The sequence below is a fragment of the Bos indicus genome, chromosome 2, assembly GCF_029378745.1.
Source record: "Bos indicus isolate NIAB-ARS_2022 breed Sahiwal x Tharparkar chromosome 2, NIAB-ARS_B.indTharparkar_mat_pri_1.0, whole genome shotgun sequence".
Lineage (NCBI taxonomy): Eukaryota > Metazoa > Chordata > Mammalia > Artiodactyla > Bovidae > Bos > Bos indicus.
The window spans coordinates 115,381,575-115,397,412 of record NC_091761.1 but is presented as its reverse complement, the minus strand read 5'-3'; the positions used below and the strand labels follow the sequence as shown (position 1 = coordinate 115,397,412).

The 15,838-nt window shown below is 39.5% G+C and overlaps 1 protein-coding gene across 1 annotated transcript in view; it reads right to left on the bottom strand.

Moving 5' to 3' along the window:
- Positions 1 to 15,838, bottom strand: part of COL4A3 (collagen type IV alpha 3 chain) — a 163,540-nt gene that overhangs the window by 42,018 nt on the left and 105,684 nt on the right. Inside the window, exons 14-25 of the mRNA XM_019977803.2 lie at positions 15,433 to 15,495; positions 14,984 to 15,043; positions 13,889 to 13,933; positions 13,531 to 13,584; positions 12,734 to 12,775; positions 10,643 to 10,727; positions 9,182 to 9,217; positions 7,030 to 7,194; positions 5,388 to 5,480; positions 4,775 to 4,870; positions 2,987 to 3,057; positions 1,862 to 2,044 (exon numbers count right to left, since the gene is read on the bottom strand). Of these exons, the coding sequence (XP_019833362.2) occupies positions 1,862 to 2,044; positions 2,987 to 3,057; positions 4,775 to 4,870; positions 5,388 to 5,480; positions 7,030 to 7,194; positions 9,182 to 9,217; positions 10,643 to 10,727; positions 12,734 to 12,775; positions 13,531 to 13,584; positions 13,889 to 13,933; positions 14,984 to 15,043; positions 15,433 to 15,495 (993 nt within the window). The remainder of the gene's footprint in view (positions 1 to 1,861; positions 2,045 to 2,986; positions 3,058 to 4,774; positions 4,871 to 5,387; positions 5,481 to 7,029; positions 7,195 to 9,181; positions 9,218 to 10,642; positions 10,728 to 12,733; positions 12,776 to 13,530; positions 13,585 to 13,888; positions 13,934 to 14,983; positions 15,044 to 15,432; positions 15,496 to 15,838) is intronic.

The window sequence follows — 15,838 nt, the reverse complement described above, 5'->3', positions numbered from 1 at the left end:
GTTATTGAAGGCATTGTTTCTAAAACAAGCACTGAATGATGTCTGTTGTTTCCTGCCTTTTGGGATCCAGCAACATGTCATTAACTCTCTCAAGTCCCACTTGAGATGTCCTACAATGCGATGCTATGCATGTAACAGCCCAGAAAACTCAGCTCAAATTGGCCAACGATGCAAATGGCATCAGAGTTGACATTCATGTTAATGTCACATTTCTAAAATAAACCCAGTACAACAAATCATCATTTGATTGGTTTTCACCAGGTATCTTCATTACAGAGGAGATATTGAGTCTGTATTTTTTCTTAAATCCTTTGTTGTTGTTGTTAATTTCATCATCTCTAGCTTTGAAAATGAGTCGTATCTTTTAAAGTTGAATTTGACAAAATAACCGAAGTTCCTCTTTCTCCCCAAGTGAAAGTGAAAGTGTTAGTCACTCAGTTGTGTCTGAATCTTTGCGACCCCATGGACTGTAACCTGCCAGGCTCCTCTGTCCATGCGATTCTCCAGGCAGGAATAATGGAGTGGGAAACCATTCCCTTCCACAGGGGATCTTCCTGACCCAGGGATCAAACCCAGGTCTCCCACATTGCAGGCAGATTCTTTACCCTCTGCACCACTTTCATTGTTCAATGTCCCTCTTTTATGACGGCAGGGTGTAAGACTCAAAACAGCTCCTTGATACTCCCTTATTTTCTGGGACATAATAAGAACTAATAAAAAAAATAGGGAGAGGCAAATAAGAGTATCATATGGACTGTATTGGGCTTCCCTGGTGGCTCAGATGATAAATAATCTGGCTGCAGTGCAGGAGACCCAGGTTTGATCCTCAGGAAGGGAAGATCCCTTAGAGAAGGGAACGCCAACCCACTCCAGTATTCTTGCCTGGAGAATTCCATGGACAGAGGAGCCTGGCAGGCTACAGTCTATGGGGTCGCAAAGAGTCAGACACGAATGAGTGACTATAACTTTCACTTTCATGGACTGTATTAATACTAGAACAAAAGAATTCTGTACTCCAGCCCTTTTTAAGCATAACTACCTCCTTGGAGGGACAGCTGGCAGTTTGCCAAAGATGAATCTGAAACATTGACACTACTAGCTGCTCTGGCCAAAGAGGGTTTTTTACACAAAAAGATGTAGGAAAGATTGCATATCATTTCTACATTTGGGGAGTCAATTCATATTCTCATATTAAAGGGTTTGTGAATGAAGCTTTAAATTGTTTCCAAGTTTCCCTGTTCAAGGTAGAACACTTTTGATTGGATGACACTGATAAGCCTTGGACACGCTGGGTAGCATGCCTTGTGAACCTCTCGAATAGATGTGATAAGTGGTCAGCCTCTGCCTCATTGACATTTAAAAATAAAGGTCAGTAAGAACTTCTCACTTGAACATGTGAGAGATTCTGTACATGAAAAGACAGGATTTATACAAGCTTAAATACTGTAAATGACAACACTTTAGATTTTTTTGACTACATTAATATTTTGTCCTTTCGGCATTTATTTTTACTTAAAAGAATGAACAATGTCCCCAAAATACTGACTAAAATTTTCTGTTACTAATCATTTTCTGAACTTCCTTATAAACTCATTTGATACAAATGTGGAATTATTACTTGTGTATGAGACAAGATCATTGTCAATGTGGAATTTTATTTGGGCTGAAAAATCATTGAGAAAAAAAGATATTGAGTGCTACATATTTATTTTGTCAAAATACTATAAATATTTGTTCTGGTTTGAGGGATGAACTGTGCTGAACGACCAATAATTTTTTGAAACGAGACCAGCTGATGTCTTAACTTTAGAGCCCTTCATTCAGAAGGAAGGTAATTTGGAAAAAGTTGCTGGGTACCAACCGGTTCTCCTTTAGGTCCTGGTAATCCTTTCACTCCCGGAGTTCCAGGAATGCCATCCAAGCCCTTTCTTCCAGGATGTCCTTGGAGTCCTGGATCCCCTGGGGCACCCACTTCTCCCTCTGGCCGAGGTGTTTCACCTTTTTCTCCTTTAAGTCCTGGCTGACCCTGAGCACCTGGGAATCCCTAGGGTAGTACAGAAATGTCTCCATTGCATTGGGTACAGTTGTTCTTATCAATCTTAAAAAAATGTCAGTAAGAACTTTTCAATTGTAATGAACATAAATTATTTTCCAGACACTTTCTTTGACCCACAAGTATGTCAAGGTTTTTGGCTTTATTTGTACTTCCAAAACTATAAAAAAATTCAGTTAGTATAATTCAATGCAACGTCTATAATAATATAATTCAATATGATGCCACCATTATCATAAGTCAAATTATGTTTGAATACTGGTAAATTTTAATATGTACCCACGGATAATTGGATTCAAATACATTTATCCAAATATTACTTTCTGGTTTTAAATTTTTAACAATTTTATTGAGGATTTACCTGACCCAGGGATCAAACCCAGGTCTCCTACATTGCAGGCAGATTCTTTCACTGTCTCAGTCACCAGGGAAGCCCCAAAATATATATCCATGGATAAATTGATTTAAATGCATTTATCCAAATATAACTTTCTGATTTTAATTTGTTAACAATTATATTGACATATAATTTAAAGATCATAAAATGAATCCTTTGTAAGACTACAACTCAATGATTTTTAGTAAATTTACACATTGAGCTGCGATCGCCACAATCCAGTGTTAAAACATTTCTATTACCCCTCCAAATTCCCTCAGATCTACTTGCTGTCCATCCCTGTTCCCAATCTCAGCCTCAGGTAACCACTGATCTACTTTCTGTCTCAGATACCATTTGAAATGATGCTAAATTCATGAATTCACTTATTCATTCACACATCATTCATTCATTCAATCCAAAAGTATCAAAGTGCTTTACTATTAAGTAAGCCTCTTTCTGAGGCACCAAACTGACAACTTACATGGACAGCAACCATTATCTCCAGAGTGCTCCAAATTGAACCTAAATAAAGCTTCAAAACTATGAAATCTTACTGGAAATCCTGGAAGACCAGCACTTCCTGGGGACCCTGGGCTTCCTTTAATGCCAGCTGCCCCTGGTTCTCCTGCAAAGCAGTAAATTATTAAGCAGTCATTGAACACAAACTTGGAGTAGCCAGGGTAATGCAGTGTGTGAGGAAAATAGGGTGTTTTCTTCGAAGAAAGAAAATTTCTATCTTAAAAAACACAGTGGAGGATGACAATGGAAGTTAAAAACCTGGAAAAAGAGTTAATGTTCAAAATAAGTACTCAAATTTTAGCTTCCTAAAATTCTTGTCTTTATAATTTTAAGGAATACATTAATTTTTTTCTAATGATAAAAGTAATGGATATTCATGGTAAAAAAATTATACTGAAAGAGAATAAGAATCGTGCATAAATCTACCACCAGAAGATAATATTCACTAAAATTTTCATGTGTGTTACTCATAAATTTTATATCCATAAGTGCATAGGAGTTCATAATATACTTTTTTGGTGTCATACTATGCATATGTCAATAAATATGGATTTATAGCTTCACTTTAAATGGCTGTAGCTTATTGTGTGGGTGTGCATGTGCATGTGCACGTGTGTTTAGTTGCTCAGTTGTGTCCAACTCTTGCGACCCCATGGACTGCAGCCCACCAGTCTCCTCTGTCCATGGGATTCTCCAGGCAAGAATACTGGAGTGGGTTGCCAGATCATTTATTCAGCAAACAGCTATTTTTAGACATTTATTTTAAGATTTTTTTGACATGGACCATTTTTAAAGTCTTTATTGAATTTGTTACAATATTGTTTCTGTTTTATGTTTGGCTTCTTTGCCTGAGATACATGTGGGATCTTATCTCCTGGACCAGGAATCGAACTCACCCCCTAAATTGGAAGTCAAAGTCATAACCACTGGACCACCAGGGAAGTCTCTATTTTCAGACATTTGAATTGTTTTACTCAATTTTAGCTGTTGTAAGCAGTCCTATGATAAATACCCCATATTTAGTTCTGCAAACTTAACCAATAATTCCCTCTACAATAAATTCCTAAAAGTGTACCTCCAGGTCCAAAGAGGAAAACCTTTCTGAGGCTCTGGCTATCTGTTGCTAAATTGCGTTTTGCTGTACAACTGTATAGTTCCTCTGGGTATTTAAATATTTCGGTAAAGAGGATCCCTTTAGAGGGTCTTTTGGATGGATCTAAGGTCAGTTTATTAACAAATGTTTATTCATATTTTATTTCATGCAAGATTTGAGTCAGGAGAATTCTTTTATAGTAATTAAAACAGTTTTACCATTTATGCATCTTCTTTAAGCTATAGCTGTAGTTCCTCAAACGTAAGGAAACCAAGGAAAATATAGCAATACAACTGGTTGGGCAGCAGCAATGAGCTGCCCACCTGCATCTCAAGCCTTGGGTCAGAGATGAGTCTGGGGATGTAGGAAAACTACGATAGCTTTCCTTCTGTTCCTTCTCTCCTCCTTTCCTTTTGGTTTTTCACCACTTTCCCCCAGAGACTTGGGTACTAAATAGAAGCTGCAGAAAAATACTTCCCCTGTTCTTTGCCCCATCCTTTCCACTCAGGCTTGTCTCAGGTAGTCAGCAACTAAAATGCAATAGAGGGAAATGCCATGTTTTATGGGGTTTTTGGCTTTCTTTATGTTAACAGAGTGTGTTTTTGAAGGTTTCCCTCCAAATTCACATAGACCACATCCTGACATTGAGCAATCTGATGTATTTTTTTTTCTGTCCAGTGAGCAGAGCCTTCTGGTACTTGCAAAAACACTTGGGTGTAAACTGTCCTACCTTGGAATCCTTTTTCGCCTTCTAAGCCTGGAAATCCAGGGGGGCCTGGAGACCCTGGGATACAAGGACACTGTGTACACAAGAGGCCTGGCTCCCCTGCAATGAGAACACACTTGCATCACTCAAAATCCCACTCACAAACCCGAGTCCTCAGAAAGGACTGAAAATTCCAACCACATGATCATTTATTACATCCAAATTTTTTTAATGTAGTGAAAATTATGTATGCATTCATACATATCTAGGACATGTATATTCATAAAAATAATTCATCTATTATATCTGCTTATCATATCTGAGCTTTTTTTTTTTTTTTTGCATTATAGAAAGGAAATCCGAAGAGCCCAGTAACAAACATTTACTATCTCAGTTTTTCTCTCCTTGAGTGCAGGATAAAACTCACATGCTAGGAACAGCCAATGATTTATTGCACAGGTGCTAAATAAATGATTGATTTCCAGAGAAATAAATACTATTAGGTAATCCTTTTGGAAAAGAAGCCATCTGTGACTGTCTGCTATTTGGGATCACTGTCTCTGGGAAGTATAAAATAAGTGATGATGAAGGTGATGAGAATGACTCATTCTGATCGAACATCACCAACTGAACTAACCTTTGGGTCCACCGACTCCTGGGATACCTGGAGACCCTATATGGCCTGGAAGTCCACCGACTCCAGGTGGACCTTCGCGAAAAACAATACCACCTGCAAAGAGACAACACCAAAGCTAACTTTTTATTTAAGTATTTTTTTCAATTAGCAAGTGTTTTAGTAATGTCTTTATTTTATATGCATTTCCCCATCTCTGTTTTGCAAGTTGAATCTTGTGAAGGTTATCTGCAACTGAAAAGACTGACCAGCTTTCCTTTCACATCACACACACGATTTTTTTTTTTTTTTAATAAGGATGCAGTTCTATTGCAGGTGCCCCGGGTTCCAGATTCTGACTCAAACATTCCTGAGCTTCAGGAGTTATGCACATCAGGCTTGTCAGAAATAAAATGAGGACACAAAACCTACATTTGGGAAAAAAACCCAGAGGGCTAAGAGCCCTGACATATAGGGAAGCATTTTAGTTTAGTTTTGCTTTGTTTTCCACATAGATTCACTCCTTAACAGATTTGTTCTTAGACATTATGTCTATTAGTAGGATAATTTCTTAGATGGTTGTTAGCCTAGAGGAAAGCTTTTATTTATTATTTATTTAGACCGTTCAGCTTCTCAGATCTTAGTTCTCCTGACCAGGGATTGAATCTGGGCCACGGCAGTAAAAGCGTCAAGTCCTAACCACTAGACCACCAGGGAACTCCTTTTATTTATTTTTTAATATTGTTCATATAACTAGGTACTTAACTGAATTTCTTTATTAAGGTTTCCAGATTATTTTCTTAATTTTTACATTTTAATAATATTGTCTATAAATAATGATTCCTCCTTTCTTAAAAAGATCTCTGGAAGATTCTTAAGGCTAGTAGGAGGGCTGAGTATAAAACAAGACCTCCTAGGTACCTGCCAGGAAAGGCATTTTAAAATACATGGAGTGATGTGTATGTTCTTGAGGTTCTAGACTCCTATCAGCCAACACATTTTGTGAAGTGGCTCTGTCATAGGATGGGGAGAAAAGGACAACTTCATCAGAACCTCCAGGTACCATTTCACATCCTCTGGGCGGCAGCTCTGAGGTTTCTGATCCACTCTACTTGGCAGCATCTTGCCTCGGTTCACGTTGCTCACCTATAGTTTCCTGCTCTGGAGCTTTCCTGCTGATGCCAAGGCATGGGATGGCCTGGAAGCCATGGAAACAGGGTCTGGAAGTGTGTGTGTGTGTGTGTGTGTGTGTGTGTGTGTGTGTGTGTGTGATGGTGGTAGGGTGTTAGTCCTATCCCTAGATAAACTTTTGCCTCTTGGTCCCCAGGAAAAGTGTATCCTGAGACGAAGTTATACAGCTTCTTGGAAGATAGTCTCCAGGAACTGAATAAGACGTTGCACTTGGCCTAGGCCAACGTGATAACAGTCACTCCTTCTCTGCTCCACTCCTCTGTCCCTGCCTCTCTCTCTGTCTTCGGGCTACTGCTGGGCTGATCTTGCCAAGCAGTCACGCTTTTACAGGCAGCTAATAAAATGAAACACCAGTGGAAAGATAACACCTAAGATCCACACGGATGGCCAAGCTGCATGTAAGGCTCATTGCCCCCATGGGCACACCTCTGTCATTGGGTATCGTGCACAGAAGGGCGCCATGAAGCATCTTTACCTGGTGGGCCTGGAGGTCCTGGGAACCCCATAGGACCTGGAGAACCAGGACAGCCGGGGGACCCCGGAAGCCCTGCTGCAGTCTTTCCTGGGGGCCCTTGCTCCCCTTTACTTCCTTTCACACCGGGTACTCCAGGGGCTCCTTGGAGGCCAGGCCTTGATGACCCTTGGAAAAAATAATCATTTATTGTACTTAAAAAGTTCCCCCTGATTAACATATGCATTTCAATTGCAAAAGGGAGATAGTCTTGTAAACGTTGTACAATCGAAAAGTATATAGAGCATATGAAACAAAGTGAATTTTCTTCTCTGCCTCACCTGTGACCTGGTTCAACCACCACAATACAGCAGAGCTCAGACCACTCCATTCCCACAAGGTAACTTATGTGCTTTATTACAAGGGAATGAAACAAGTTGGGATTCACTGTAATCTCTTGATTCAAACGGATTTCAGAAGAAATTACTCAATACATGCTAAATATTTTGTAATTTTGTTTTTAGAGACTAGAAGATGCCTATCTTTCAGTGTCTCAAATAAGAAAGAGAAAACTGTAATTGAACTTTTGTTGTTGTTGTTTAGTTGCTAAGTCATGTCCAACTCTTTTGCAACCCCATGGACTATAGCCCACAGACTATAGCTCTCTGTCCATGGGATTTCCCAGGCAAGAATAATGGAGTGGGTTACCATTTCCTTCTCCAGGGGATCTTCCTGATCCAGGGATAGAACCCACATCTACTGCATTGGCAGGAGGATTCTTTACTACTGAGCCACCAGGGAAGCCCGTTTGAAGTTTATTTCTGCCAATTGTCTTGTGCGCTGCTTGCTAAATAGCTTCAGTTGTGTCTGACTCTTTGCCATCCTATGGACTGTAGCCCACCAGCCTCGTTTATCTATGGAATTCTCCAGGTAAGAATAGTAGAGTGGGTTGCCACTTCCTGTTCCAGGGGATCCTCCTGACCCAGGGATCAAACCCACGTCTGCTGTGTCTCCTGCATTCCAGGCAGATTCTTTACCACTGAGCCACCTGGGAAGACTACTGGAAGGAGCTCTTTCTTAATATTTGGTCGGACCTCTAAAATCTCCATTTGCATCATTTCACCTTCAAGAAATACCTGCTGTTAAGAGTTTGTTATATATTTTTCCATGTATATGCAAGTACACATAATATGTATACATTTTTTCTTTTCTTTTACAATAAAATCATAATGTACATATAGTCCTTCACTCTCTTTGTCTTAATTCATTTTCAAAATTATTTTTAAAATATACAGCATAGTATAGAAAAAAAAAAGAAATATAATCAATGCAAGGCTTTATCAAATCTTTGCTATTCTGTTCTTGTTTTGTTTCCTTTTGACAAGATGGCCCATTACAGAATGACAGTTAAAACTGAGGCCACTGTAGTTAATCCTTAACTAACCATCCTTGACCCTATTCTTCTTCCTCTTTCAAGAGGCAACCACTCTAATGACTCATGAATATTTTTACACTTTACAGAATTGTGTATGTACCACAAACAATATATGTTAAAATATAAAAACTGTAATCTATGTCTCCTTAGGCAACTTGTGACACATTATGAAAACTATCACCTTAACCAACCTAATTGCCACGAAATTAATGTTTTTCTTTCTCTGTGCCTTTTTCTGAGTTTCAAGCCTCCTGCTCCCACACCAAAGTTACTGCCTGACAGTTAAAAATGCATGCGTGCTAAGTCTCTTCAGTTGTGTCTGACTCTGCAGTCGTGTGGACTATAGCCCGCCAGGCTCCTCTGTCCATGGAATTCTGCAGGGAAGAATACTGGAGTGGGTTGCCATGCCCTGCTCCAGGGGATCTTACCCACCCAGGAACTGAACCGGCGTCTCTCACGTCTCCTGTGTTGGCAGGCGGGTTCTTTACCACTAGTGCTACCTGGGCAGCTCAGCAGTAGTTAAAACTACTGAGAAGTGAAAGAGAGCATTTCTGTGTCACTTTGTGTCAGCTTTCCTCCCTTTTCCTCTGAAGGTCCCAAAGTTAATGATGAAGAAGTTGGAAACACTTGTATATCAATTAATGAAACATCACTCTTATGCAAATAATGCAAACTCATTAGAAAGCAGCATGTTTTCCTTTTGATAGTATTTGTATTGGTATCTGAGAAACATGTACATACCAGGACTTCCAGGGGCTCCAGGGGGACCACTGGGACCTGAGGACACATAACAGTAATTGTTCACAAAGATAGAAATATCCCCTCCTTCCGTTATTGAAATCTTAGATGGCAATATAATGATAATTACCAATACGTTTTTCATACTTTGTCTGTACTCTCACATAAGTAAGTGTGAGAAAAGTTCAGTCATTTAGACAAACTGCGAAGAAGAAACTAAGTTCATCTTAGATGTCTAACACTCAAAAACAGGGAGGGGGCGAAGTAGGGCATTAAGGGACATGAACTACTATGTATAAAATAAATAAACAATAAGGACATATTGTATAGCACAGGGAAATACAGCCCTTAGTTTTTAATAACTTTACATGGAGTATAACCTACAAAAGTATTGAATCACTATGTTGTACACCTTAAACCAATATAATATTGCAGATCAACTATACTTTTTTTTTTTAAGTAAACTATAGTGCTTTATCATCCTCAGATAACTCACAGACATTTCCTAAGAGCTGTTCTGTGTTTAGTGCTTTGCTGGGATGATTCAGAGGCCAGAAGATCAAATAGCTGAAATTGTCAACAACCTCAAGTTTGGCCTGGATCCATCTCAGACCACTTATAGCTACAACACCGAGTAGGGTTCTAACTCTTTGACGTATATTAGTAACTTGTAGTGAGCGTATCAGATTTTTTAAAACCTTTGTCTAATAATTATCTGTCCATTTGTTTAAAACAATGAGAATTTTATACATTTAAATAAAATTCTCCTTTGAAATCTTATTTATATCAATCATTTTCCTGGATCAGTGGTTCTCAAGCCTGCTACACATTAGAATTAATCTAAGGAGCTTCTATGACCTGCCAGTATCCAGGGCCCTCCTCCAGGCAATTACATCAGAATCATGGGGAAGAAATGGGGACATGGTTCTTATTCAGCAGTTCTTGGGGATTTCAATGTGCAGTGAGATATAAGAGCTTATTAGCCAAGATTATCTCAACCCATCAAAAGGGACAGAATATAAGTCAATGTGACTTTAATTCATGGTCCTGGAAATCAGGAACCAAGGGCTTCAGTCCCTTCTTGTCCCTATTTGTGTAGATTTGCTCAAATGAGAGCTGTTTGGGGCTGCATTTTCTCTTCTGTAATCCCTCTGGGACTGCTGGTTTTGGACACTCCCTCTCCCTGCCCTCTGGCTATGTTAATGTCTTCCTATCAGATATGAATGTTATGTTTAAAGATATTTAATTATGCATAAAGATAAGCAGTTACTGTCTGCTGTATACCACCTAAGGGATTTTTTTAGGAAAATATGAAAATTAGGAAACATCAAAAAATACCATCACCTATGAACATTAGGAGACTGCTCCTTTCCTCTTGCAAATTCTAGGTCTAGAAACACATTTTGCCATGAATGAAAGACACACGATGATCAGCAAATGCTTCAGGAAGAAAATTATTCTCACCCTGCGGGCCACGAGCTCCCTTGGGCCCTGGTAGGCCTGGAATTCCTTCATCTCCTTTTTCCTGGTATGCGTCATAATATTCTGTCTTAAAGGAAAATGAAATTGAAAAAAAAAAAGATAGCTATTTATGGTAACTCACCAAATACAATTACTTCAATTTCATATTTTTTGACTAAAATGATACTTTCCTTGTTTTCCTGAATTCACAGGCTTATGTGTTAGAAAAACATGGCAGTTTTATGGGATGGATAAATTTAAAAGTTAACCTGGTATCATGACAGTGGATATTTCATGGGCTTTCATTTAGAAATACATTTTATGATGTAGCCCAAATCATATACACACTCTTAAATATATATATACATATCTATATATGTGTGAGTATGTATATAGAAATTAAAGTTTTACAAAAGAGTAACTTCTTACAACATATGATCAACTCTGATATTTTTTATTCTATTTCATTTTTAAATGAAAATATTTAATGCTTGTCCTGTGGACTAAATTTATTTCAAAGTACGTTGGGATGTATACATCAAAAAAATACTTCATTGTTTCTCTAAATTTCAGGACAGCATTGATCTTCAGACAAATGTTTCCTTAGTCCAAGGGCTGAGGATTATTAGTATTTCTGAAGTGATCAATGGACCTTCTGCTCATTTCCTTAACCATCTTCTTCCAAAGCAAAACTTTCTCTGAAGTCAGTAGTAGCTGCAAAACTATGTGGAATTGAGCATTAAAAAAAAAGATGGAAATATAAAAGTTTAAAAAAACTTTTTTCATATGTTTCATGGGGCCAATTAGTTTACTGATTTGTTTAAAGAACTATAACAAGAACTTTGTAGTTAAAACTGTATGCATAAAGTAAAAAAAAAGAATTCATAATAATAATAGTAGTAACAGTGCAATAAACTCCTCCATCATAAAATCCATCAAGATATGTATGTATCTGCCAAGTATTGGCAAAGTACTTTCACAAAATAGCCTTTCATCTTCCCAGCAACCCCTTAAAAGGATCTTGGGATTGTCATCTGAATCATTTGCTTGCAAGGTAAAGAAGCTGATTTCTGGGACCCTCCTTCAGTTACTGAGTTAACTTACTTGGCCTGGGGGGTCTGGGAACTGCATTTGTAGGAGGACACAAACACACTCCCCCAGTGACTCCTCTGCCACCAGGGAGCTTTTTGTCACACCTGCAGGTCTTAAATGGGAGTTCTGCTCTGCACTCTGAACGTGAGAACCACCGTCATTTGAGGCAGCAAAAGAAGGTACCGGAACTCAGAGCCTGGGTCCCATTCACACTCATCTCCTCAAGCTACAGAGTCACTATATACAGCGTGGCCACCCTGTTGCCAGGAGCTGACGGACATCAAATCCATGTCCACTCGAGAAGGAGGATCACCTGCCTCTAAGGAGCTTAAAAGTGAAAGTGTTAGTTGCTGAGTCATGTCTGACTCTGCAACATATGGAAGATAGCCCACCAGGCTCGTCTGTCCACGGATTTCTCCAGGCAAGAACACTGGAATGGGTTGTCGTTCCCTTCTTTAGGGGATCTTCCTGATCTGGGGATCAAATCCAGGTCTCCTGCATTGCAGGTGGATTCTTTACCATCTGAGCCACCAAGGAAGCTTGGGCTGCGGTCACTGGGTTTTGCAGGCCCTGAATTCAACCCACAGTTGAGCTGCTGCTGCCTCATAGTTCAGGGCTGTCATAACAGGGCCCAGAAGGTGAAGTCCTTCTCCCACACCCCCAGGACCTGACCTGTCCTTCACTGCTGCCTTCCTATGCTACTCAAAGGTGCAGGATGATCTTAGGCCAGGCCTGTTTAGACAAAGGCTTTTTCTTCTCTGCAGCCCAGGATGGGCATTGCTAGTACATTCCAGGGACCAAGTAGGACCAGATAAAAATATTTGTCCATTACTGAATGGACAAATAATGACAACAGCTATTTTTTTGGCCCTAAATTGATAAAAAGGTAAATACTATAATCTCTATCATAGCAGTTAATAAGGGACACTGATTCAAAATTTCCTTGATATTTGGAAAGACTTGATCAAGCATAACGTTAATATTGTCCTTCATTACACTTACTGGACCACGAAATCCTGGAGGGCCAGAGTTTCCTTTCCACCCCTGTATAGAAAGACAGTTACAAATTATGAGCACACTAATCAAAAGTATTTACATGTTAGGTATACTTAGAAATCAAAAAGCATAGTTAAACAAATCTATGCTAAAACTGATATCATTTCTATGAAACGTACAAGTCAAATTAGCACGAAAGGGATATTGACTTTTGATTATTTTCCTGGAGGGCCATATCTCAGGCAGAAATCTTATCTATAAGGTCTGGAAGAAGTGGCTCTTGTTCTCTAGGTTTCCTCCACATCACTCCCTTCAAAGGATGCTTGCATCCTTGCATGCTCTCCCTGTTCGCACCTGGACTAGAGGCACAGGGAAGCCAGGCCATGGGTTGTAGGCAATTGTAGAAATAAGTTGATGTGAAACACAGTCCACAGTTCACCAATGATGACCATTCAGTTCATCGTGACCCAGGTTGAGACTCACAGGGTTCAGACCATGCTTGACCTCCGATGAGCTGATACTTCCTCCAATTACAGGTCCCTTCCAACTCCTTTCTCATGGGAAGCTAAAATCCCACTGGTCCTAAGCCAGCTTCCACTACACAGAACAGGTTTAACATCTTTCCCTTCAAGTGTTTAAATAAAGCCGCCACAGCTCTCCTTTCTTCCTAACAAATATGCTGAGGTATTTTATTGAACTCTGACTGCAGCTCCTTGCATTGAGTTTCAGGATGTGGGGAGGAAAATGGTGAGAAAACCCAACCAATAATAAAAGCTGAAAGCAGATGTCAGGAAGGGAATTACCTTAATGCCATCTTCACCCCTTAACCCAGGGAAACCCCTGTCTCCTTTGGCTCCCTAAGAGAAGAGCAAAGTGAAGAGATCAGAAGACACACTGATAATCAATTTCTTCTGTAGCAAGCAAAATGCTTTAAACTCCTTTTGGTGGGGTTGGGGGGGCGGGGAAGAGTGTTCAGATGACCTCTCTCCACAGAGAGGGCGTAACACTAAAGGTGCATGCGTACTCAGCCACTCAGTTGTTTCCATATCTGCAGCCCCACGGACTGTAGCCCACCATGATTGACTCTCAAAAACCCTTCTTGGTCTAATACGACTGACTTTCATTACTTCAATGGACCAAGTCATGACTTCATGACTTTACCTCAGTGCCAGGGAAACCAGGGGCACCATCTTTTCCAGGCTTTCCCTAAAACAAAAACAAAAGAAAAACATGTAACTTATGGATACTTTAATAAACACGAAAAACTTAAATGATACAATCTCTTGATCTTAGGCAAGAAAGCCTAACTGAGGTTTCCTTCAGTTATTAGAAGGAAAAGCTATTAATTGCAGAACTGACGATGACCTTCTTCTGCCAGGAAAGGCAGAAGCCAGTGAGATTGGGAAGTTAGGGAAGGTCATGGGATTCTCCAGGCAAGAGTTAGATATGACTGAAGCAACTTTGCACACATACAGTATTCCATTGTATATATGTACCACATCTTCTTTATCCATTCATCTGTCAATGGACACATGTTGTTTCCATGTCCTGGCTAAACTAAAGTTAGCCATCCAAGCTTAGAAAGAAAATCAGGGAAGCGCTGAGCAGAGAAGTAAGCAGGAAAATTCAGAGAGAGGCGTTCACAGTCAATGTATTTATTTGCAATGTTGGCAACTCCTTGAACTGCAGACGTGTCTATATCTAAATATACATATAAAAGGAATTTTACAGTGTTTAAAGAGACAGAGCTGTTTAACTATTATGGGATTAACTATTATGGTACTTACCTTCCATCATAAAATTAAAAACAACATTAGTTGAATATTTTTCTTAGAAAAAATATACTTTTCCCAGTGTATGATTTTTAGCTTTTAAACAATGAGAGTGCTGCATGCTGGGTACTATGGGCTAAGTCATTTCAGTCCTGTGCGACTCCTTGTGACTCCATGGACTGCAGCCCACCAGGCTCTTCTGTCCATGGGGATTCTCCAGGCAAGAATGATGGAGTGGGTTGCCATGCCCTCCTCCAGGGGATCTTCCTGGCCCAGGGAGTCTCATGTCTCCTGTGTTGGCAGGCAGGTTCTTTGCCACTAGCGCCACCTGGGAAGCCCTAAGCATCTTATACTTGCCACCTATAAAGTCCTGAGTACTGACTAATTTGGGGCTTCCCTGGTGGCCCAGATGAATCCACCTGCAATGTAGAAGACCTGGGTTCCATTAATTTAGGCTGCACACGACACTGATTTCCAAACTCACCTGTGGGCCTGGTTCTCCAGGAGCACCTTTTTCTGATCCATAAGATTCTCCAGGTGGCCCCTGAATCAATGAGAGTTAGGTCAAGTTTTGTAAATTACTGATCTTTGACTTACATCGATTTTTATTAACTTTTCCCTTCCATTAAAATTTTTGAAATGATGGGTTATCTAAGTGAGACATTTTATTTATGAATATCAAGTTAAAAACAGATGCTATAGAATCAGATGCTGAAGATAAATCACAAGATGGGTGACAGAGGGTGCATATAAAACAGTGCAGGGATTTCAGCTAGAAGCGGCCATAAGATAATTCTAGTATTTATGATCCCTGCAGTAAAATGCTATCACGCTTTAGCTAATATTAAGCCTTAAAGGTAGGTCATACATCAAAATATGCTCCAAGTTTCTACTTTTAGTTTCAAGGGAACAATATGATTCTAAGTGACCTACAGAGGGTCCAGGGGGTCCGGACTGTCCCATGGCTCCCAGGTCTCCCTTCTCTCCCTTGAGGTCCTGTCACAAAAACAAGTTGAGGTCATGAGAAAGAGAGCAAACAAGATATTATCGACTACATTTGGAAAAGTCCTCTAGCTGTCCAATGAACTGGATTTTCAACTTACATATATACCTCCTATTAACATATCACCATTTCTCACATTTTGAATTTTATACCTGTTAACCCCCTGAAACGATACTCAAACATTCTGTGTGCTGGATTTTATTTTTAGAATTGAGGTATAGTAGATTTGGCTGAATAAATAGTAGATTTACAAATATTATATTAGTTTCAGGTGTACAATGTAGTGATTTAAGATTTTTGTATATTATACCCCATTTATATTATAAACCACTGGTT